Source organism: Oncorhynchus keta, chromosome 14, assembly GCF_023373465.1.
Source record: "Oncorhynchus keta strain PuntledgeMale-10-30-2019 chromosome 14, Oket_V2, whole genome shotgun sequence".
Lineage (NCBI taxonomy): Eukaryota > Metazoa > Chordata > Actinopteri > Salmoniformes > Salmonidae > Oncorhynchus > Oncorhynchus keta.
Window position 1 is genome coordinate 44,224,988 of NC_068434.1, and position 23,498 is coordinate 44,248,485.

Genomic DNA, 23,498 nt, shown 5'->3' on the forward strand with positions numbered 1-23,498 from the left:
AAAACCCGGCGCGTTTCGGCTGCATGGCCTTCGTCAGGGAGTATAAATAAATAATACAGTGTCCTCTTTTGAACAATCGGAAAAGCTGTTGGAAAAGCTGTTCAAAAGAGGACTTTGTATTATTTCTTTGTACTCCCTGACGAAGGCCATGCAGCCGAAACGCGTGGGGTTTAAAAAAAAGTTGTTCTATTGAACATACCATACAAATAAAAGTATTTTAATACATTTTATGAAGAGGGCCTTGGTCCTCCTTTCTTCCTGTTTGATATGTATCAAGTCTGGTAAGACCTTTTCCATTCTATTGCTTATAAGCTTGGTTATTATTTTATTGTCACAATTTATTAAACTTGTTGGTCCACAATCAGCAGGGGACTCTTCAGATTTTCCTGGTTTTAATACAATTGAAATAACAGTTTGGTACATGGAACTAGGAAGTACTGATTTTGATTTGGGTGACATTTGTGTTGTGTTGTCATTTGCGTAAATAGGGGTGGCTACTTTGTCACCAAAATGTTGAATAGAATTCTATGGGAAAGCCATCCATTCCTGGTGCTTTTCGCCATGTGAACATTTTAACAGTATATATTATTTCTTATGTCTTGTCTGTTAATGAACAAAATAATCACCTATAGATTTCATTAATTTGGACTTAACATAATTCAACTAAAGAATATTCCATTCTATTGTTTTGAAAATACATTTTTCTTTTGTTTCTTAGGACCTGCCTAAACAAATGAGTAATGGATTTCTTTTTGAGGGTGTCTATTCAATAATGTATTAAAATAGACGCCCACCCACATCTGCACACCACTCCTACCACTCTTCCCTGCACGGGAGGTATTCAAGGCCATATGAAGGGAAGAATGTGGTAAAAATGGGCCAAATAAAATTTCAAGCAAAATACCGTAAATCCTACATGAAAGCAGTATTGTAGTGTATTTAAAAGGCTTCGGAAGTTTGTAATTTCCACTTATAGTAGACATTTCAGACTGTATTCTCCCTTATAAAAGATCTATCAACCCCTTAAAAAATGTCCATTAATTATAACCCACTTAATAATTCACATTTCCTGTTGCTGCAGGATTATCTTCCAGCTGTAGCAAAGTGGCTCAAATTAAGATCCTACATCTGTACCAACTGTAAAATATTGTGGTGGACCTTTGATGTTATGGGCCTATTTTGCTTTCACTGGTCCTGGGGCCAAAAAAACCTGGTTGGCGCTGGCAGGAGGCTGAAACTTGGTTACAAGTGTATCTTCCAGCACGACCATAACCCCAAGCACACGTCAAAATTCACAAAAAAAAAACATGCTAATAGGCCACAAAATCAACTTTTTGCAGTGGCCATCTGTCTCCGGACTCAGTCCCGTGTAACTGGTTTGAAATGGCTAGCTAGCCAGCGGTGCGCTCTAGTAACGTTTCAATCGGTGACATCCCTTACTCTGAGACCTCGAAGTAGTTGTTGTCCCCTTGGCTCTGCAAAGGCTGTGGCTAACGTGGAGCGATGGCTAACGTATGCATCGAGGGTGACTGTTCCCGGTGTGTGCTAGAGGATTCCAGGTTCGAGCCCTGGTTGGGATGAGAAGAGGGACAGGAGCAGTACTGTTACGTAGTTCAGCGTTTTTACAATTGATTTGATAGTCTTGTTTGTTTATCAAGGGTGACAATAATTTTGGACCCGACTTTCACGAAACAAATGTGCAGGTTTCCTTAAATGTGACAAAAAGTCTGTAGCCTTTATCACTGTAAATAGTGGACTGGACAACCATCCTCATCTGTTGCATACGGTGGCTTAAAGGCCTTCTTGTTAATGTCATTTGAGATGCTCCTGCAGTCAGAGCAGCCCAGGAAACCCTCATTGGGCTCCCGTCTGTATGCTGCCCTCTCAAGGGCCTTCTGCTGTGGTGGCAAGAAGAGCACCAAAGCAGTAAATATATATATATATGCCATTTAGCAGACGCTTTTATCCAAAGCGACTTACAGTCATGTGTGCATACATTCTACGTATGGGTGGTCCCGGGAATCGAACCCACTACCCTGGCGTTACAAGCACCATGCTCTACCAACTGTGCTACAGAAGGACCCCAACAGCAACAGTGGTTGACAGTCAGAACCAAAGTGGTTTAAGTCAACCTTTTATTCGCAAGCATATTTAAAACATTTTTAAATTGCATTTAGTCCCAGCAGGTTTTTGTTTCATTCTTGATGACTAGTAACCTAAACTTCCACGTCTCCGTCTGACACATTTGAAAGCGGCACATTCGAAAGCATTGTAAGAAATGTCATTGCAAAGTGTGAACACGTTTTGAGGATTCAATGTGTATTGATTACACCACTCCCTCTTAATTGATCTGGACAAAGAAAACAATTATGAACATTTGTTAAAATATTTAAAAAAACATGTTAGCTTTTAATACTTTCTCACTTCTGTTTCTTAACAGCGTAACTCATAACAGTGTCGTGCATAAACCCCAATGTCTTGTGGGTACAGGACTGTGCTGCAGGCAGAACAGGAAAGAGGTAGAGGAGCAGGGGAATTGGTGGGCAGAAACCAGAAAACATACGTACACTAACAGCCATTATCTTTTTATTCAAATATTAAAGCAATTCCCCCATCAGTTAGGACATGCGCACCATCAAAAACATGCTCTTTAGTCAAGCGCTGAACGATTTATCAACAGATCTGTGCTTCAGATGGATTCCAACTGGGCAACAGCAGTGAGGCCCATCCTTAATATGTCTGCAGCTGTATGACAGTGAAACAGACTGTGCATTCCAATCAATAACTGGCGTCTGCTAGTGAAACCATTCAACAGAGTCTGGCGTCTGCTAGTGAAACCATTCAACAGAGTCTGGCGTCTGCTAGTGAAACCATTCAACAGAGTCTGGCGTCTGCTAGTGAAACCATTCAACAGAGTCTGGCGTCTGCTAGTGAAACCATTCAACAGAGTCTGGCGTCTGCTAGTGAAACCATTCAACAGAGTCTGGCGTCTGCTAGTGAAACCATTCAACAGAGTCTGGCGTCTGCTAGTGAAACCATTCAACAGAGTCTGGCGTCTGCTAGTGAAACCATTCAACAGAGTAGGGACCTTCACGGATCACATACCGTCTTGACAAATTAATTTTGATCATCTCAAATGTACATGCTAAAATGTTTTTTAAAAAACAAAGAAAGCAAGAAAATAAAGAAAGCTTTTGATCGGTCTGTGACAAAACCTTGAACAGGGTCAGTGTAAGTGCATTCAGCAGGTATATCTCAGACACACATAGATAGAGAGCAGGTTCTAAAAAAATATCTAAAAATGTGAGCAACTTCAAATACTTGTCTCTGTCCGTTACCCTATTAGTCAACAGGGTGAGGAGGTGGAGCTTTTCCAGTTTGACCATAACCAGCAGGCACATCTCAAATAAAACCCCTTTCCTCATACAGTGCACTACTTCTGGTCAAAGCCAAGGTACTGTATTTATGGGTAACAGGGTACGATTTTAGATGGAGCTCCACTTCATACATCCACAGTCTGTTGTGATTCCTCCTCCACCTGGATCTCAGAGTTCACCTGCCCCGCCGCTGACACCTGCACCACCCGGATCTCCACTCCTGCCTCCTTCAGTCTCTGCACGTCCTCCTCACACATCTCCGTCACCTCTTCCACCACCATGTCCGTTTCCTCCATGACTACCACGTCTACGGGCTCCACGGTAACATGCTCCACCCTCATCCCGTCCTCCAGTAAGAGGGTCTCTCTCTCGTCTCCCTCCTCGTCCTCCTCCCCGGCCACTTCCTCTTGCGTTGCCATGGCACCGATGTCCAGTTCCTGGGTCATTAGTGTGTCGTCTGTGACACTGTGCAGTTCGCGGAGGTGTCGTCGCAGGTCGTGAGGCTGGGTGAACCAGATGTCACACATGGTGCAGTGGTTGGGCTTCTCTCCTGTGTGGGTCGACAGGTGGTCTTTAAAAAGGTCCCAGCTGTTGAACACACTGCTGCACACCTAGAGAGAGCGAGATCATTTTTTTAGAACCTCAGCAAGTACACTATTCAAGCGGTGTGATTGGCACACCATCAGCACAAAAACAGTACATTTTGACTCCTGATTAAATCAGGCAACAACAAAAAAAGGACTGTTCTCCGTACCTGACATTCGTAGACTTTTTTGCGTCCCTTCTTGGCCCCGACGCCGTTTTGACAGGCAGCCATGTGACATTTCAATGTGCTGTTCCTGGCAAAGCGCTCATGGCAGTCTGGACACTCAAACGGCTTCTCACCTACACACAAGGACCAAAAAAACGAATTTCATCCAACTCCATAACTCGGGAGATCCTATTGAGGTGGTCGCATTCACATGAACAGGTCACACGGTCATCAACGCACATGATCATAGTCATAGAGGAGAGACAAAAAGGTGTTGTTGAATGCTGTGGATGCCAATTTTAGCCTGCCCAGGAACTGCACTTTTGACACAGATGAACTCAAACCCCTAAATCACATGTCAAACTTGGAGGGCTGAGTGTCTGCGGGTTTTCACTCCACCCTTGTACATGATTGAAGAATCGAGGTCGCTAATTAGTAAGGAACTCCCCTCACCTGTTTGTCTAGGTCTTAATTGAAAGGAAAAAAAAACTAAAATCTGCAGGACACTTGGCCCTCCATGGAATGAGTTTGACGCCCCTACCCCAAATGAACCCCTCTGGGTATTATCATTCTCACCGGTGTGTTTACGTAAGTGCTCCTTGAAGTGTCCAAAGTGGTCAAACTGCTTGTCACAGTAATCACACAGGTGCATCTTCTTCTTCTGGGACTGGCTGCGCGACAGCTCCTCTGCCTCGTAATGTAACGTGTTCAGGTGCTGCTTCAGCGCCGCCTCCCGCATGTACGCCTTACCGCAGTGACAACACACATGCGGCTTGTCCAGGGCGGCCACGTGCGCGCGCATGTGCTGTTTGAGGTGGTAGTAGAGGCGGAAGCTGCGGTCACATTTGTTGCAGCGGAACATCTTGTCCAGCTGAGAGATCTGGACCTCGACCACCTCCAGGCCTTCAAGAGTCTTGGGAGCTGTCACTGTCTCCTCCTGAGACACCACCTCCTGGATCTCCTACACACACACACACACACACACACACACGCGCGCGCGCGCACACACACACACACAACTTGTTTTAAGAAAGATTGGAAATGTCACCAAAAAGAATAGTCTCCTTATAATATTAAAATGAATGCTTTGAATCAAGGTTGGTCACTGTCCAAGTGTGTGGTTTTTACATGCGCATTAGAGAGGCCGAGTGCTTCGTTCACCTCCTCCAGTCCTTCTTTCTTCAGCACGTGCAGCATTGGCCCCCTCTGCTGGTACTTGCTGGTGATGTCAGCGAGCAGTGCCAGGGCCGAGTCGTCCGAGGCAGCCTGGGCGTTCCGAGCAGCATCCACCACCTCCTCCTCCATAGCAGTCTCCTCCACCTCGATGGCCCCCTCCCCGATCTCCACCTCAATCTCCACCTGCAAGGACAGACTGGGGTCAGCACAGCAACACATATTAGGAGGAAAGGACCGAGGATGATTATGATGATGAGGAGGATTTGGGACACTTTTTTTTTTTTTTGAACTTTATGCAGGTCATAATTCCATGTCATAATAACTCAACCATAATGTGCCATTGTAGACCTCTAACCTGCTCCCCCACCACTGACAGAAGAGTCTCCGCGATCCCGCTAAAAGTCTCCGCTGGCTTCCTCTTTTCGCTCTCGCTCTTCCCCGCCGCCAGGGCCTGGTCCTGGGCCGGACTGACGGGAGTGCCATCACTCATCCTACGGAGAGAGAGAGAGTGGGTTTTTAATTCCATCAAAGTGCTCTACATTCAAATACACAAGGGAAAAAAATATCAGCTAAACAAAAAAAGATGACAACCAAACAAGACAACACCAAAAAGGGACTAGCCTATATTGGTGGTAAGGGACTATAAAGGAGTACGGGGCTATATTAGTAGTAAGGGGGTCCAGATGTTCTAATGGCAGGCTAACCTGATGGTGAGGGCCTTGATGGCCTCCTGCATCTGGAGGTACTCTGCTGCCTTCCACACGTCATTGACCTCCTCTGGCCCATTGACGGCAAGTGTAGCCGTGTACGTAAACTCCATCAGCTGGCGGAAGGCTGAGTTACTCACTCCTGGAGAACAAACACAGAGGATTGATGGGTGCACCGGGTTAGCATGTGATAAGTCTTGTTTTTTGCTTGTCTCAGGGGCTATAGAGCTCTTTCTGCAATTGTTTATTCTCTTGATATGACAGTAAGACAGAGGATGTGTCATTGGTTCAGCAGTACCAGGGTTTCTGCGACGGACAACACGACCAAAAAGATGTTCAATTTACTGGCCAATAGAACATGACATAGTGGTGGGAATACACTACACTAGAAATACACTCTGCCAAAATTATATAATGACTTCTGTCTATATAGAAAGAAAGAAAATACTTAAGCAGAAATCATGACTTAGTCAAAGAGGAATCAAGGATCATTATACTTTTTTTTACAGCTGTGGATTGTTTCAAATCACAAGCTTGTAGGTTTCAAATCACAAGCCCGTAGAGGTCTATGCCTATTTGGGAAGCCGGCAATTTGGGCACAGCGTGCGTGGCAATTAGGCCTAGCTGATTATTGAGTAGTGGCTGTCAGTGAAAAGCTCTAAAATATGTTTGAAGATACTCAAGATGCATTATTTTTAAATGTTGAGTGAAGAAGAAGAGGGGTGTGTGGCAAAGATACTGTATAGGCGAGACTTTCTCCAGAACGGCTTAGCTGTCTTCCGTCAATTCTTGCGCATTCATTGTTTCATTGTTTTCCATTAGATCATTTTGGATCAATTCCCCATTACATATGTCACCAGTAGTAAATGTACTGTTAATCCCCACCATTTGGTTACATTCATTTCTGTATTAATTTGTCATTTATCGTTCTCATTCTCAGAGTTCACAAACTGCTACACTTGTGAGAAACAAGTTTTGGTTTATTTCATAACCATCATTTACGAGATGTATCAATTTTTCCATTGTCTTTTGTTTGGAGTGCTCCATGAGAACAATGAAATATAGGAAAATGTTTTTTTTTTTTTTTAAACATCCATTGCGAATGATAATATATTACAACTATGGTCCCTCACAGTAAGCTATTTGAAAAATCTTTACAACAATCTCCCCCTCGATAATCACCAATCTTCAGCGTGAAAGAGCAATGGAAGTTATAGGCCTACTGTGGCATTGGCCTATAGGCTATGAGTTCCATGCGCTAATTTCTTTAGCCGCCAATGGACCAAGGTGTATCAATGTGTCCATATGGCAGAGGCTGGTGATTAGTCACATTAGTTCATTTATTTTTTATATATAAATCATTTTAATTCAGATTTTTATGATAATGAGCATATGAAAATCAGAACTGGCACGCAGAACAGTAGAAATGGTAGGATAAATTGTAAGCATACCCAAACTAGCACCGGCTATAAAGACTACTTTGAAACAATGCAAGACATAGCTCATAATAAGAAATAAAACATTCAGGTTTTTAAAAATCAAGCATGTTTTCAAAATGTATACTGCCTCCAGTTCACATTGTACAGTGGTGGGTGACTCGCTGATAGCTTGCACTTGAATTGTGAATGGGAGGCACGCTTTAATTACCAGCTGAGAAATAAAAATAGTAGCTCTTTTTAATCCTGTACCAAAACTGTTTAACACACAATTGCATTTTGAAATGTTGCGCAATGAATGGCTTATAAAAGCACGTTTACTCCAGCAGCAACCAGCTGTGGAGCTGCAGGAAAAATAATGCTCAAAATAGGCTCTATATGCTATCTGTGTGTGATAGTTGTTTTGGATAAGATGCACAATGACTAATGAAAATACACACAGGCCAATTTAATTCCACTAAATTATGTAAATGAAACTATAAACATGGTGGTCAAATGTATTTCCATAAATTAATAAAAAGCATTATTTTGCACAACTTTTTGGCCGGCAACAGTTTATTTTATAAAAAATTAATTCATATTTTTTTAAATCACTTTTGCCGGCTAATGGAAACCCTGAGCAATACACACCTTCAATCTCCACTAGTGGCTCTTGTGTGAAGTCCTGGAAGAATTTGTGGAAAAACTGACTGCATGCTGCCAACACTGCCTTATGAGCCCTGAACTGGTGCCCTATGGACCAGAGTAAGATGAGCCCATAAATGGTACAACACAGAACATAATTAAATTGAATACTTCATACAAAGTGGACACTTTTTCTTGAACACAATGATATTGAAACAGAAATGGTTTATTCTGAAGAAAATATACAACCTTAAACTGCACCTCCACTTTCTGTAATACAACAAGTGGCATTGAGGATGAGCTTACCATCCACTATGAGAGTGATGTCTGTGAACTGGTCCAACTGTCTCTGTTCGTTCAGTTTGTCCAGCATGACTTTATAGAGGGCTGGGAACTCACTGCCACAATCCACCTCGTCTGCCATGGCTCAGCCCCTCACCTAGGCACAAGGAAGAAATCCATGCAAAGATGGCACACTGTACAGATGATTACATCACCAGTAATGGTCTGTGTCTGTACAAGTTACATGTGGGAAAACACGTTTGTTAAATATGACCAACATGCTCACAGCATGATGGACAGTACTGTGATTTTAACATTTTGATTTCAATAACATTTTATCATTGGGCATTTTGTAGCCTACTGAGTATATGTTCATCATTATCTGTCAATGTGGGTTTATGTGAAGGGAAAAAAACGCTATGTCGGACTGATTTCTCAACATTACATTATCAATTATATCTGGGGTCCTTGGGATGTCCATACCCTAACCACTTAGCTACCTAACCACTTAGCTACCTAACCACTTAGCTACCTAACCACGTCCCAAGGATTCCCGAAACTTCATGGTGGTCGGTGCTATCATAAGGATGTTCGAGGAGGGGAAAACGCGTCAATCTCATGTATTATCCAATATAATAGTATCAATGCAAAAGAAAGAGGTCGAATTCAGCCAATCATGCGTTTGACAGCAGAGATAATCGTATTAAGTTGGCCAATGGCAATGGAAGACGGTGGGCGCGATCGACATTGCAGTACACTTTAAAAGGCGAGGCAGATCTACAAATCACCTTGGTTCGTAAATAACTACTCAATATTATTTGTAGGTTAGTTCGTCAGTTAATTTACCCATGATACATCACGGTTTTGATACTCTCAAACGCTAGCTAAATAGCTTAGTTACAGCGGAAGGCCTCTTGCTCGACTCTGGCTATAATTCAGAACGCAAAATCAAACTAACGATCAACATGTAATCATAATGTGTATCTAATCACACCAACGCTTTATGATACAGAATCCCGTTAAAGTTAGCTAGGTAATCACTTCAAATAGGCCCGTGAAAGCTCACCATGTCGAGTTTGACCATCGCCATTACGTCATCAAATCGCGCATTAAAATACACTTTTTCCAGAGACATTACCCAATTTAGACCTCATTTGGCCGAAATATTTCAACTCATGCATCAGAAAACATACCTCAAGTTAGGTTCCGCAGCTTTAAATAGTTGTTTTTGCGTATATATCTCTCCCGACTCTAGCAGCGTTGCTCTACTTTCGTTTGTCTAAAAAGGGCGGTCACTCAATCGGGCCTCAGATTCCCGCAAGCCACTGCAAACACCAGAGGACGCCGAGGCGTGTTGCTAGGCAACATAAGGCCTTCCCCTTTCGATTCTTTGCATTTAGGTTGTCACTAGTTAACACCAAAGATTGCCTATTATATTGACAAGATAATCGATAAACCGCGCTAATATGAAAAATACGTCCTCAAAGATGGAAGGCAGGCAGGAGGAGGCCATTTCAAGGGGGACCTATCTAGCCAATGAGAGGGCAGATAGACGTGTGAAAAACAGGTAACTGAGATAAAGATTTTTATTTAACTAGGCAAGTCAGATAAAATAACAAAATCTTATTTACAATGACGCCCTACCAAAAGGTCTCCTGCGGGGTCGGGGCCTGGGATATAAAATAAAAATACAATGTAAATATAGGACAATACGCACATCACAACAAGAGAGACAACACAACACTACATAAAGAGAGACCTAAGACAACAACATAGCAAGGCAACAACACATGACAACACAGCATGGTAGCAACACAACCTAACAACAACATGGTAGCAACACAACATGGTACAAACATTGGGCACAGTCAACAACACAAAGGCCAAGAAGGTAGAGACAACAATACATCACACAAAGCAGCCACAATTGTCAGTAAGAGTGTCCATGTTCGAGTCTTTGAAGGAAGAGATTGAGATGAAACTGTCCAGTTTGAGTGTTTGTTGCAGCTCTTTCCAGTCGCGACCCAGGGATGTGTGTGCTTTGGGGACTTTTAACAGAATGTGAATTGCAGAACGGGTGGAGGATGAGGGCTGCAGTAGATATCTCAAATAGGGGGGAGTGAGGCCTAAGAGGGTTTTTAGAAATAATCATCAACCAGTGGGTCTTGCGACAGGTATACAGAGATGACCAGTTTACAGAGGAGTATAAAGTGCAGTGATGTGTCCTATAAGATTTGGTGGCAAATCTGATGGCCGAATGGTAAAGAACATCTAGCCACTCGAGAGCACCCTTACCTGCCGATCTATAATTTATGTCTCCGTAATCTAGCATGGGTTGGATGGTCATCTGAATCAGGGTTAGTTTGGCAGCTGGGGTGAAATAGGAGCGATTACGATAGAGGAAACCAAGTCTAGATTTAACTTTAGCCTGCAGCTTTGATATGTGCTGAGAGAAGAACAGTGCACCGTCCAGCCTTTCTCCCAAGTACTTGTATGAGGTGACTACCTCAACCTCTAAACCCTCAGAGGGAGGGGCCAGCTGCGTATAAGACTGTATCATCTGCATATGAGAGAGCTTCCTACTGCCTGAGCTATGTTGTTGATGTATTTTGAGAAGAGCGTGGGGCCTAGGATCAAGCCTTGGGTGGGGTACTGTCTTGGTGACAGGCATTGGCCTAGACAGCAGATTTTCTGACTTTATAGACTGCACTCTTTGAGAGAGGTAGTTAGCAAACCAGGCCAAAGACCCCTCAGAGACACCAATACTCATTAGCCGGCCCACAAGAATGGAATGGTCTACTGTATCAAAAGCTTTGGCCAAGTCAATAAAAATAGCAGCACAATATTGCTTACAATCAAGGGCAATGGTGACATCTTTGAGGACCTTTAATGTTGCAGTGACACATCCATAACCTGAGCGGAAACCAGATTGCATACCAAAGAGAATACTATAGACATCAAGAAAGCCAATCAGTTGATTATTGACCTGTTTTTCCAACACTTTTGATAAACAGGGAAAAATAGAAATAGGCCTATAACAGTTATAACAGTTAGGATCAGCTTGATCTCCCCTTTAAATAAAAGATGAACTGTGGCTGCCTTCCAAGCAATGGGAACCTCCCCAGAAAGAGAGAGAGGCTTGGCGATGATGGGGGCAGCAACCTTGAAGAAGAAAGGGTCTAAACCATCTGACCCAGATGTTTTTGGAGTTTAAGGAGCTCCTTAAGCACCTCAGACTCAGTGCCTGCAGAATTGCCATAGAGGCACCAGAACATACAATTTTGAACATTTTGAAGATTGTTCCACAAAAAAAGGTGCAATGAAACTAAAAGTTGATTTGCCTAACTCAGTAGAGACTGGTATTTCCAGAGTTAGCCATCCCTGATGCCGGGTGTGGTAACACATATGTCTAAAGTTTAGTCATGATGTTAGGTACAGTGGGACCTTTTTCTAAAAGGGTTTTATAAATGGAAACATAACAATATATTATCCTACGTGACATCAAAAAGTGGCAACAAATTTTCTGGTAGAGAATGCAGTGATTAGTACAAAAATTGTTGCCCGTAATAAAGTGCAGTGCGCTATGATTAACTGCATCTAACGGCTTTAATGAAGTGGCAGCTGCGTTCGTATAGATGTCGCCATAGTCTAGGACCGGTAGGAACATCGACGGAATAATCTACTTTCTACAGTTTAGCGAAAGGCAGGACCTATTTCTACCGAAGAAGTCCATTTTTATTAACCAACTCATCAATATGCTTTTTAAAAGACAGCTTTTCAACTATCCAGATGCCCAGATATTTATAAGCATGGACACGATCAACATGGACACCCACCAATGTACATATGCTTAAAATCATCAGACGTATTTGTATGCGCTCTAAAGAACAACATATACTTAGTTTTACCTGCATTCAATACTAATTTCAGGTTAATAAAGTTTTTTTCTGTAACATAATGAAGGCAGACCGTAGTGCAGCTAGAGCCTGTTCAACCATGGGGGCAATAGCATACGCAACAGTATCATCGGCATACAAATACAGGTTACATATTTTGACAGAGAAGTCGATATTGTCAATGTAAACAGTACAAAGTTCAGTACCCAGAATTAACCGCTGCAGGACACCTTTCGTAATATCCAGGAAACCTGATTTAACACCATCAGTAGCTATACAGTACATTGAGTTCTATCTGTCAAGTAATTTTTTAACCAGTTACACGCAGCCTGGTCTAGGCCAATTGAATAAAACCTCTGAATTAGTAGTAAGTGATCAATAGTATCGAAATCCTTTGACAGGTCAATGAAGAGGGTAGCACAATGTTGCCTTTTATCCATACATTTATAACTAGGGATGCAGCAGAGACAGTGCTCTGACCTGGTCTAAAACCTGACTGGTGTACATTTACAATGCATTTTAAAAAGAAAAAATATATTTGCTAAGAATTCATCAAGGATTCTAATATTTTAGCAATCTAAATACACTATAATAATTGACTTCAATGTCTTTATCAGAGACAGAACCATTTAACCATGTTTCCAAGAGAACCAGAATGTCAGGACATGAGTCCTGCACACGCATGTAAATCGTATAATTAAAAATATATATACTTAGCACATTTCGGTGCATTAGACCAAGCCTCTACGAGATTTAAAGTCAGAGCAGGTATTAAGCTCATTCCCATAAGATCGAACAGGCATAGGGTCATCTGCAGTGATTTGTAGAGTGAGTGGAGACATTTCCAAGGTCCCTTGAGAACTATGTGAGAGCGGAGCAGACTGAACATTTGTTAGACCTCCCTCAAGTTTCTGGATGCAGAGGCTGGAGCGAGAACTAGGAGAGCAGTGTTGGCAGAGCTCAGTACACCCGGATGAAGCTCCCGCCAAAGGAGGGGAGCTGCTGCAGGGGACCAGGGTTGTTGCCAATGCTCCATTCTGGGTGTGCACAGGAGGTCTTGGTGTCTCTCCTGTTGCAGGGTTGGGGATGCCATTGGGGGGCAGGAGTGTCCCAGGCCTGTCCTGGGGATGGGAGTAGGGGGGGTATCTAAAACTAGCCTGGGAGGGAGGTTGTGGGGGAATTGAGGAGGGTGGTGAGGATAGTAGTGTGGCTGACAAAGCCAAGGAGGGGTGTTGGATAACACCAAAGGTCTGTGGTTGACACAGAATAATATTGTAGTTCAATATCTCTGACAATTAGCAAATGACTTATTTTGAGGAATTAAAGGCTTCATAATTCATAAAGGTCATGATAACCATCCCCCTTAAGAACGGTGTTCAATTTCTGACACAAAAAAGCTAAGTTTGGTAACTTGACCCCGAAGATTTGTGTTAAAATCTATTTTATTCATTTTGTTTGGACATTTTTGAGTAATTCACTTTTAAAAGCTAAAGTCTAGGTCTTATTTGAATTAAATCAATCAAATATTGAAACACAATGGCATTGCACATCTCACTATTAATACCCTCACTATGATGATGTTTTGATCTAAGGTCCCTCTTTTAATTTTCCCACCAAATCATGTCCAAATCATCCTAAATTATCTAAATGCTATATAACTTGTAGGCGATTTGGACATGATTTGGAAAATACAAATTCAGGGGGGGGGCTAGTTACTCCATTGGAGGGGGGGCATTTGCCCCGAACACACTCAGCTTCAATTTGACTGCTTTATTAAAAACATATTACATTTTGTTTTCTAAACAAGTGGATTATTTATCTTTAGGCTCAGCTAATGGTATATGTATAAAACATTTATAGATCTAAGGTAATGGGATTATATATACAACTTTTAATAAATGCCTAAATATTAGATCAACTTACCTCAGAGTAACTTAACATGTTTAGATAATCAAAAGTAGTAGAAGTAGAGTAGGGTAGTAGGAGTAGAAGGCAGGAATAGTGTTTGACATTTTTTTGTGTGACATACAGTAAGTGTCACAGGTCAGAGGTCACCTTTGAGTGTACTCCCTGAGGGTGCCACCGGAGGGCATCCTTATGTTTTCTAGTGTCCAGGTGAGCCTCCCCTGGCTTATTGGGTTCATCTGGTGTATGACTAATTAGGTCCTCTGTGAACTGGGCCGGTTGCACAGGTCTCTTGTTTTGTTTAGTGATTCATGTGGCAGTGTGTTGTTGTTTTTGCTGTTTAAGCAGCAGTAAATGTTCTGGATTTGTGCTCACTTCTGCCTGCTGTGTTTCTCGGGTCCAAGTTTGTATGAGGCTTATTGTCACAGTAAGTGGTTTCTGTGAGAATTACAGGGTGGAAAGTTAGCCTGGGGGGCTAGTTACCCCACTTGAACCTATTATATCATAGAATAAAACGTAGATCTAAACCTGTGTTAACCTCCGACCTTGTTTTCTGTGTATATCCCAAAACTCAAATTATTTTCCCCATTGAACCAAAAGTGGAAAATGTTAACTAATTTCTGCTTTTAGGGCTACAAGCTGATGAGCTCTGTAGCGAGGAATAGTAATGGTGTCTTTTTGTAGGCATTAACAGAGGCTAACTCCGCCATGGCTCCTTGGCCAAAGCTTATGGGGAAATTCATGTTTTTTTTGTATGGTTTTTGGTATAAATGCTGAAAATAACATATGTTGTAAACACATGTGTGGGATATCTTATCTTATGTGTGTTCTACTGTATGAGAATCTTCATCGGCTAACATCACTTTTTGTGAATTTGTCTATCTCATCAAAATAAGCACATACAGGCTTCATAATCATGTTAACAGACTGATATTCTCATAGAACAAAACGCATATCTCCTAAGCCTGTGTTAACCTCACGTTATTTAAAAAAAAAAATTAACTCAAGATGTCATGTCAAAGCTGACACCCCATTTTCTCTACAGACATCTTTGAATCTTAATTCGGAGCAAATATTTAAGTCTTTGGAAAACATGGTTGCATGAGAAACTGAGATTTTACCGTAATTCTGTTTTCAAACTTTGCATCTGCACAGTTCTTCCAGTAAATGCATTTGATTTAATTACGTATTTACTAACTAAATAATAACACAGAATTCACATACACACTTACATGAGACAAAAGTCCCTAGTGGACTGATAAGATATGACGGCTATTTACACAATGGAGAGCGGGTGGGGAAAGAGATAAAGGGACATTTATCGTGTATAGATTCTATAACTTTTCTCACATTAATCATATACCTTGCACATGAACCACCACCTGTCTGTGTAAGAAATGTAATGTATTTATGTGTAGATAGATGTCTTTGTTTGTCTCTCTGTTGCAACCAATCAATCCTTCTATGGGAAGGGCTTGATGGGTGTAAGTCTCTGGTTGTCCACCAGAGGTCACAATGTCCTTAGTTGTCCGTGCCTTCAATGATGCACCAGCGATAGTCTGAGGTGAGCTTCTCGCCTCTTTTCTTCCTTGGGTAGGTAGTCAAAGTTCTACCCCTTTACATGCACAACTGCAGACTGTCAAGGTTTTGGTTTAGAGAGGTTATCATCTTCACCTAATGTTGAGCGTTTAAGAGTTTCTAACCATTTCAACGAGTAGCCACAGCTGCACGCTTTCAGGTCTGGGAGTTTCAGCCATTTGTAATGTTTAGCTAACACTTCACGTCTGCTGGTCTGAAGATGTTAATTCTTAGCAAGTCCTTTTAAGGACTCTGGTCGGAAAGGGTGGTTGCGTCACACTGACACGCTCTTCTGGCCTCATTCGGGGCGTGGCTTAGTTGATGTGCAACGGTCATGAAAAACCATTCTCATTAGAGAACCAAAAACACATTCCTATCATAACAGAAATAGTTTAATCTTTCTTCACATTGCATTAACATCATATTGGATGGAAACTTGAAAGCCGAAGGGGGTTTCCTTCCTAGGTTACAGTATTTGGTTCATACAGTTTGTAATAATAACCTCACAAAATGAAAAGCAATATGACATGATTATTCCCACTGACCATTCTTAACATTCCTGTCTTAGAATTATTGTTCCAATATTAACTGTTTGGGTGTTAAAGTTTTGGCTGCAAAGGCATTCCTTTGGTTGTTACTGAAGAGCAGAGAGAGAGAGGGAGTTTCCCTCCAACCACCAGCCATACTACTCGTTCTGTGTGTGATTTCCTGCAAGACCGGAATGTCAGTGTTCTGCCATGGCCAGCGACGAGCCCGGATCTCAATCGCAATGAGCACGTCTGGGACCTGTTGGACCAGAGGGTGAGGGCTAGGGCAATTCCCCCCCAGAAATGTCCGGGAACTTGCAGATGCTTTGGTGGAAGAGTGGGGTAACATCTCACAGCAAGAACTGGCAAATCTGGTGCAGTCCATAAGGAGGAGATGCACTGCAGTACTTTGCTGGTGGCAACGCCAGATACTGACTGTTACTTTTGATTTTGACCCCCCTCCTTTGTTCAGAGACACATTCAATTTCTGTTCCGTGGAAAATGTTCAGTTGGTCTCAGTTATTGAATCTTGTTATGGTCATACAAATATTTACACGTTAAGTTTGCTGAAAATAAACGCAGTTGACAGTGAGAGGACGTTTCTTTTTTTGCTGAGTATATATTATTCGTAGCCGTCTATTTACCACCACAGACCGATGCTGGCACTAAGACCACACTCAACCCACTCTATACAGCCATAAGCAAACAAGAAAATGCTCATCCAGAAGACCTACCAGTGAAGCATCACAGGCTAGTATGAACGGAAGCTCCAGGTTGCAGTGAACTAACACCTGGCTAGTAAGTAGATGTCTCTTAGCTTCCTCGAAAGCACTTTGGCTTTTCTGTGCCCATTTCCATTTGACACCTTTCTGCAGTAGAGCGGTCATAGGCTTTACTATGATAGACAGATTTTGAATGAATTTGCCATAATAGTTAAGTAACGAAAGAAAAGACCTGAGCTCAGTGGTGTTTGTAGGAATGGGAGCCTTCTCAATAGCTTCAGTTTTCTGTTTCATGGGGTGTATTCCCTCTGCATCTATCACATGACCTAGATAGGCTATGCTGTTCTGGAAGAAATACAATTTCTCTCTTTTAACCTTGATTGCACTTTCAGTCTTTTTAGCACATCAAGATTTCTCATGTGGTCAACTGTGTCACGCACTGTGATAAGTATATAATCAATATAGCAGATTACCCCATCTATACCTTGTAGTGAGTGTCTGATCCACAGGCGACACCATAAGGACGCCTGCTGACCTTAAACAACCCCTTATGCATATTAATGGTGAGATAGTGCTTGGAGCTAACTGTACTTGCTGGTATGCCTAATGAAAAATCCAGCTTTGTGAACTTCTCCTGTCCCCCTGTCAGCTTTGTGAACTTCTCCTGTCCCCCTGTCAGCTTTGTGAACAAGTCCCGAGTACTTCCAGCCACAGATTGATAGTTACCTTGTAATCCGCTAATATTCTCACAGTATTTTCTGTTTTTGGTATACACACAATTTGGAGCAGCCCACTCACTGGAGTAAGAAACCCTTCTGACTCCAACGTGACTAGCTGTTTTTCAACAGCTTCTGTTAATGCATACGGCACTGGGCGAGGCTTGCAGAACGTAGGTGCCACCCCTTTAGTTACATGTATCTTGGCTGTGATGCCTTTTAGCATTCCCAACTCTGGCTGAAACACAGAGGAATATTTTTCACACAAACCCTCTAATGTCTCTACAGCTGTTACTCTGTGTACATGTGACCAGTCTAGCTTCAACTGACTGATCCAGTCTCTACTCAGCAGGGCAGGACCATTTCCAGCAAGTCTATCATTTTTTTGTGCTCCCATTACACTTGACGTTGACTGAGATTTTCCCTCTTAGAACTAGTAACTGTTTTTTTTAACAGTTTGCAGGGCTTTCGCCTTTTGGAACGTGCGGTTGTACAACCTCTCTATCACAGAAACTGCTGCACCTGTATGAACTTCCATTGTGAGTCTCACATCATCTACCCTTACATACACACAGTACGGTTAAGTCATGTCTTTACAGTTCAGTTCCATTTACGTTACCCGACTCATATTCAGTGAAGAAAATGGCTGATCTCCCTTTTATCAGACGTCTGGCTCTCATTTGAGATGTAATGCTCATCACTCTGGCGCTTGAGTGCGACGCAATGCTTGTATCTGTTGCAATGACATTCTTGTCCGCTCTCTCGCTGGTGTGCGTTGGCCTGGTGCTAATCAATCAACCAATCAAATTTATGAGGCCCTTCTTACATCAGCTGATGTCACAAAGTGCTATACAGAAACCCAACCTAAAACCCCAAACAGCAAGCAATGCAGGTATAGAAGCACGGTGGCTAGGTAAAACTCCCTAGAAAACCCAGAACCTAGAGAGGAACCAGGCTATGAGGTGTGGCCAGTCCTCTTCTGGCTGTGCCGGGTGGAGATTATAACAGAACCTAGCCAAGATGTTCAAATGTTCATAGATGACCAGCAGGGTCAAATAATAATCACAGTGTAGAGGGTGCAACAGATCAGCACCTCAAGAGTAAATGTCAGTTGGCTTTTCATAGCCTATCATTCAGAGTATCTACGGCTCCTGCTGTCTCTAGAGAGTTGAAAACAGCATGTCTGGGACAAGGTAGCACGTCCGGTGAACAGGTCAGGGTTCCATAGCCGCAGGCAGAACAGTTGAAACTGGAGTAGCAGCCAGGTGGACTGGGGACAGCAAGGAGTCATCGGGCCAGGTAGTCCTGAGGCATGGTCCTAGGGCTCAGGTCCTCCTCCGAGAGAGAGAGCATACTTAAATTCACACAGGACACCCGATAAGACAGGAGAAATACTCCAGATATAACAGACTGACCCTAGCCCCCCGACACAAACTATTGCATCATAAATACTGGAGGCTGAGACAGGAGGGATCAGGAGACACTGTGGCCCCGTCTGACGATACCCCCGGACAGGGCCAAACAGGAAGGATATAACCCCACCCACTTTGCCAAAGCACAGCCCCCACGCCACTAGAGGAATATCTTCAACCACCAACTTACTATCCTGAGACAAGGCCGAGTATAGCTCATGAAGATCTCCCCCATGGCACGACCCCAAGGGGGGCGCCAACCCGAACAGGAAGATCACGTCAGTGACTCAACCCACTCAAGTGGCGCACCCCTCCTAGGGATGGCATGGAAGATCACCAGTAAGCCAATGACTCAGCCCCTGTAATAGGGCCAGACTACACTCAAACATATGACCTACTGAAGAGATGAGTCTTCAATAAAGACTTGAAGGTCGAGACCGAGTCTGCATCTCTCACATGGATAGGCAGACCATTCCATAAAAATGTTGCTCTATCGGAGAAAGCTCTGCCTCCAACTGTTTGCTTAGACATTCTAGGGACAGTAAGAAGGCCTGTGCCTTGTGACCATAGCGTACATGTAGGTATGTACGTCAGGACCAAATCGGAAAGATAGGTAGGAGTAAGCCCATGTAAATGCTTTGTAGGTTAGCAGTAAAACGTTGAAATCAGCCCTAGCCTTAACAGGAAGCCAGTGTAGTGAGGCTAGCACTGGAGTAATATGATCACATTTTTTGGTTGTAGTCAAGATTCTAGCAGCCGTGTTTAGCACTAAATGAAGTTGATTTAGTGCTTTATCCTTGTAGCCGGAAAGTAAAGCATTGCAGTAGTCTAACCTAGAAGTGACAAAAGAATGGATAAATTTTTTGGGGGAAAGAAAGTTTCTGATTTTTGCAATGTTACGTAGATGGAAAAAAGCTGTCCTTGAAATGGTCTTGATATATTCGTCAAAAGAGAGATCAGGGTCCAGAGTAACACCGAGGTCCTTCCCAGTTTTATTTGAGACAACTTCACAACCATCAAGATTAATCGTCAGATTCAACAGAAGATCTCTTTGTTTCTTGGAACCTTGAACTAGCATCTCTATTTTGTCTGAGTTTAAAAGTAGAACATTTGCCGCCATCCAATTCCTTACGTCTGAAACACAGGCTTCCAGGGAGGGCAATCAAAATGTACAGCTGTGTGTCGTCTGCATAGCAGTGAAAGTTAACATTATGTTTCTGAATGACATCACCAAGAGGTAAAATATATAGTGAAAACAATAGTGGTCCTAAAACGGAGCCTCGAGGAACACCGAAATTTACAGTTGATTTGTCAGAGAACAAACCATCTACAGACACAAACTGATATCTTTCCGACAGATAAGATCTAAACCAGGCCAGAACTTGTCCGTCTTGACTAATTTGGGTTTCCAATCTCTCCAAAAGAATGTGGTGAGCGATGGTATCAAAAGCAGCACTAAAGTCTAGGAGCACGAGGACAGACGTAGAGCTTCGGTCTGACGCCATTAAAATGTAATTTACCACCTTCACAAGTGCAGTCTCAGTGCTATGATGGGGTCTAAAACCAGACTGAAAAGTTTCGTATACATTTTTTTTGTCTACAGGAAGGCAGTGAGTTGCAGCGCAACAGCTTTTTCAAAAATGTTTGCGAGGAATGGGGGATTCGATATAGGGCGATAGTTTTTAAAATATTTCCTGGGTCAAGGTTTGGCTTTTTCAGGAGTGGCTATTACTGCCACTTTTCGTGAGTTTGGTACACATCCGGTGGATAGAGAGCCATTTATTATGTTCAAAATAGGAGGGCCAAGCACAGGAAGCAGCTCTTTCAGTAGTTTAGTTGGAATAGGGTTTAGTATGCAGCTTGAAGGTTTAGAGGCCATGATTATTTTCATCAATGTGTCAAGAGATATAGTATTAAAAAACTTGAGAGTCTCCCTTGATCCTAGGTCCTGGCAGTGTTGTGCAGACTCAGGACAACTGAGCTTTGGAGGAATATGCAGATTTAAAGAGGAGTCCGTAATTTGCTTTCTAATGATTATGGTCTTTTCGTCAAAGAAGTTCATGAATTTATCACTGCTGAAGTGAAAGCCATCCTCTCTTGGGGAATGCTGCTTTCTAGTTAACTGTGCAACAGTATCAAAAATAAATTTAGGATTGTTCTTATTTTCCTCAATTAAGTTTTAAAAATAGGATGATCACGCAGCAGTGAGGGCTCTTCGATACTGCATGGTATTGTCTTTCCAAACTAGTCGGAAGACTTCCCGTTTGGTGTGGCGCCATTTCTGCTCCGACTTTCTGGAAGCTTGCTTCAGAGCTCGGGTATTTTCTGTATACCAGGGAGCTAGTATCTTATGACAAATGTTTTTTGTTTTTAGGGGTGCGACTGCATCTAGGGTATTACGCAAGGTTAAATTGAGTTCCTCAGTTAAGTGGTTAACTGATTTTTGTACTCTTGACGTCCTCGGGTAGATGGAGGGAGTCGGGAGGGCATCTAGGAATCTTTGGGTTTTCCGAGAATTTATAGCATGGCTTTTGATGATCCTTGGTTGGGGTCTGAGCAGATTATTTGTTGCGATTGCAAATGTAATAAAATGGTGGTCCGATAGTCCAGGATTATGAGAGAGAGAAAAAAAACAAGATCCACAACATTTATTCCACAGGAAAAACTAGGTCCAGAGTATGACTGTGGCAGTGACTATGTCCAGAGACATATTGGACAAAACCCACCGAGTTGATGATGGCTCCGAAAGCCTTTTGGAGTGGTCTGTGGACTTTTCCATGTGAATATTAAAGTCACCAAAAATTAGAATATTATCTGCCATAACTACAAGGTCTGATAGGAATTCAGGGAACTCAGTGAGGAACGCTGTATATGGCCCAGGAGGCCTGTAAACAGTAGCTATAAAAAGTGATTGAGTAGGCAGTATAGATTTCATGACTAGAAACTCAAAAGACAAAAATGCAGTCGCTTTTTTTTGTGTAAATTGAAATTTGCTTTTGTGAATGTTAGCAACACCTTCGCCTTTGCAGGATGCGCGGGGGGGATATGGTCACTAATCTAACCAGGAGATGAGGCCTCATTTAACACAGTAAATTCGTCAGGCTTAAGCCATGTTTCAGTCAGGCCAATCACATCAAGATTATGATCAGTGATTAGTTCATTGACTATAACTGCCTTGGAAGTGAGGGATCTAATTAAGTAGCCCTATTTTGAGATGTGTGATATCACAATCTCTTTCAATAATGACAGGAATTCAGGAGGCCTTTGTTCCAGTGAGATTGCTAAGGCAAACACCACCATGTTAAGTTTTGCCCAACTTAGATCGAGGCACAGACACTGTCTCAATGGGGATAGCTGAGCTGGCCACACTGACTGTGCTAGTGGCAGACTCCACTAAACTGTCAGGCTGGCTAACAGCCTGCTGCCTGGCCTGCACCATATCTCATTGTGGAGCTAGGGGAGTTAAAGCCCTGTCTATGTTTGTAGATAAGATGAGAGCACCCCTCCAGCTAGGATGGAGTCCGTCACTCCTCAGTAGGCCAGGATTGGTCCCCGAAAGAGGGCCGATTATCTACAAATTCTATCTTTTGGGAGGGGCAGAAAACAGTTTTCAACCAGCGACTGAGTTGTGCGACTCTGCTGTGGATCTCAACACTCCCCCTGCCCTGGCTATGTGTCCTTTCTTCTTGCAATCCCGACGCTCAAAATCTTTGTAGTGGCACTATTCTGGGTTGTGCACTTTTCCAGTGCATGGTTTACCTGTTGCTTCCATTTTCTTGGCAATGCTTTTCTTCTCGACTGCATTTGCTTTAAAAGTATTTTGTGAAAACTGCTGTGCACTTTTCTTCGTTATTTCAAAAGAAAAATTGCATATCCACAGCAAGTGCTAATGTTACTATTTTTTTGTGTGAGCTACATTCAGTAAACGGTCTCTCAGCTATGCACTTTTAACAGCTACGCACTTTTAACACCGCACACAAATCTATCACATAATGACTCTTCAAGAAAGTGACCGAATGTGGCTGATAGCTAGTTTAAGAAAACTAAGTACTCACTTATCGACTCTCTCTCAGTTAACTCCTTGCATGAAACTAGCATCTTTCAGCAATACAATTCATCTTTTCAACAGCATTTTTTCACTTGGTTCTGTGGCGCACATAAGTCCATTAACAAATTGTGAGTCTTTCTGCCAACAATCGTCAGAAAAAATGGCTTTAGACTTGAGCCCATTAGCTTCAAAATACTGTTCCAACCTTTCCAAATAGGCTTCTAAACTTTCCTCAAAGTGAAAATCCTCGGCCTTGCCGAACGCCATCTTCGGTGCTAGCTTTTCTACACAGACTGTGTCGATGGAGCTAACGCTTTCTTGCTCGCTCTGTTCCCCTTCAG

At 42.6% G+C, this 23,498-nt stretch overlaps 1 protein-coding gene across 6 annotated transcripts; it reads right to left on the minus strand.

Annotated features, from left to right (window-relative positions):
- Positions 1-2,550: 2,550 nt before the first annotated feature.
- Positions 2,551-9,843, minus strand: znf131 (zinc finger protein 131). 6 transcript variants are annotated; one of them, XM_035786197.2, is made up of 9 exons: positions 9,547-9,843; positions 8,378-8,510; positions 8,078-8,179; positions 6,009-6,153; positions 5,660-5,795; positions 5,257-5,487; positions 4,705-5,089; positions 4,132-4,262; positions 2,551-3,988 (listed from the first exon to the last, which is right to left on the minus strand). In XM_035786197.2, the coding sequence occupies exons 2-9, from the start codon at positions 8,493-8,495 to the stop codon at positions 3,503-3,505; spliced, it is 1,734 nt and encodes a 577-aa protein (XP_035642090.1). In that variant the 5' UTR covers positions 8,496-8,510; positions 9,547-9,843; the 3' UTR covers positions 2,551-3,502. The 6 variants fall into 6 exon arrangements, with proteins under 6 accessions (XP_035642090.1, XP_035642089.1, XP_035642095.1 ...); XM_035786196.2 differs by having other exon boundaries at positions 8,378-8,547; XM_035786202.2 differs by having other exon boundaries at positions 5,290-5,487; positions 8,378-8,547; positions 9,547-9,842.
- Between the last annotated feature and the right edge of the window lie 13,655 nt (positions 9,844-23,498).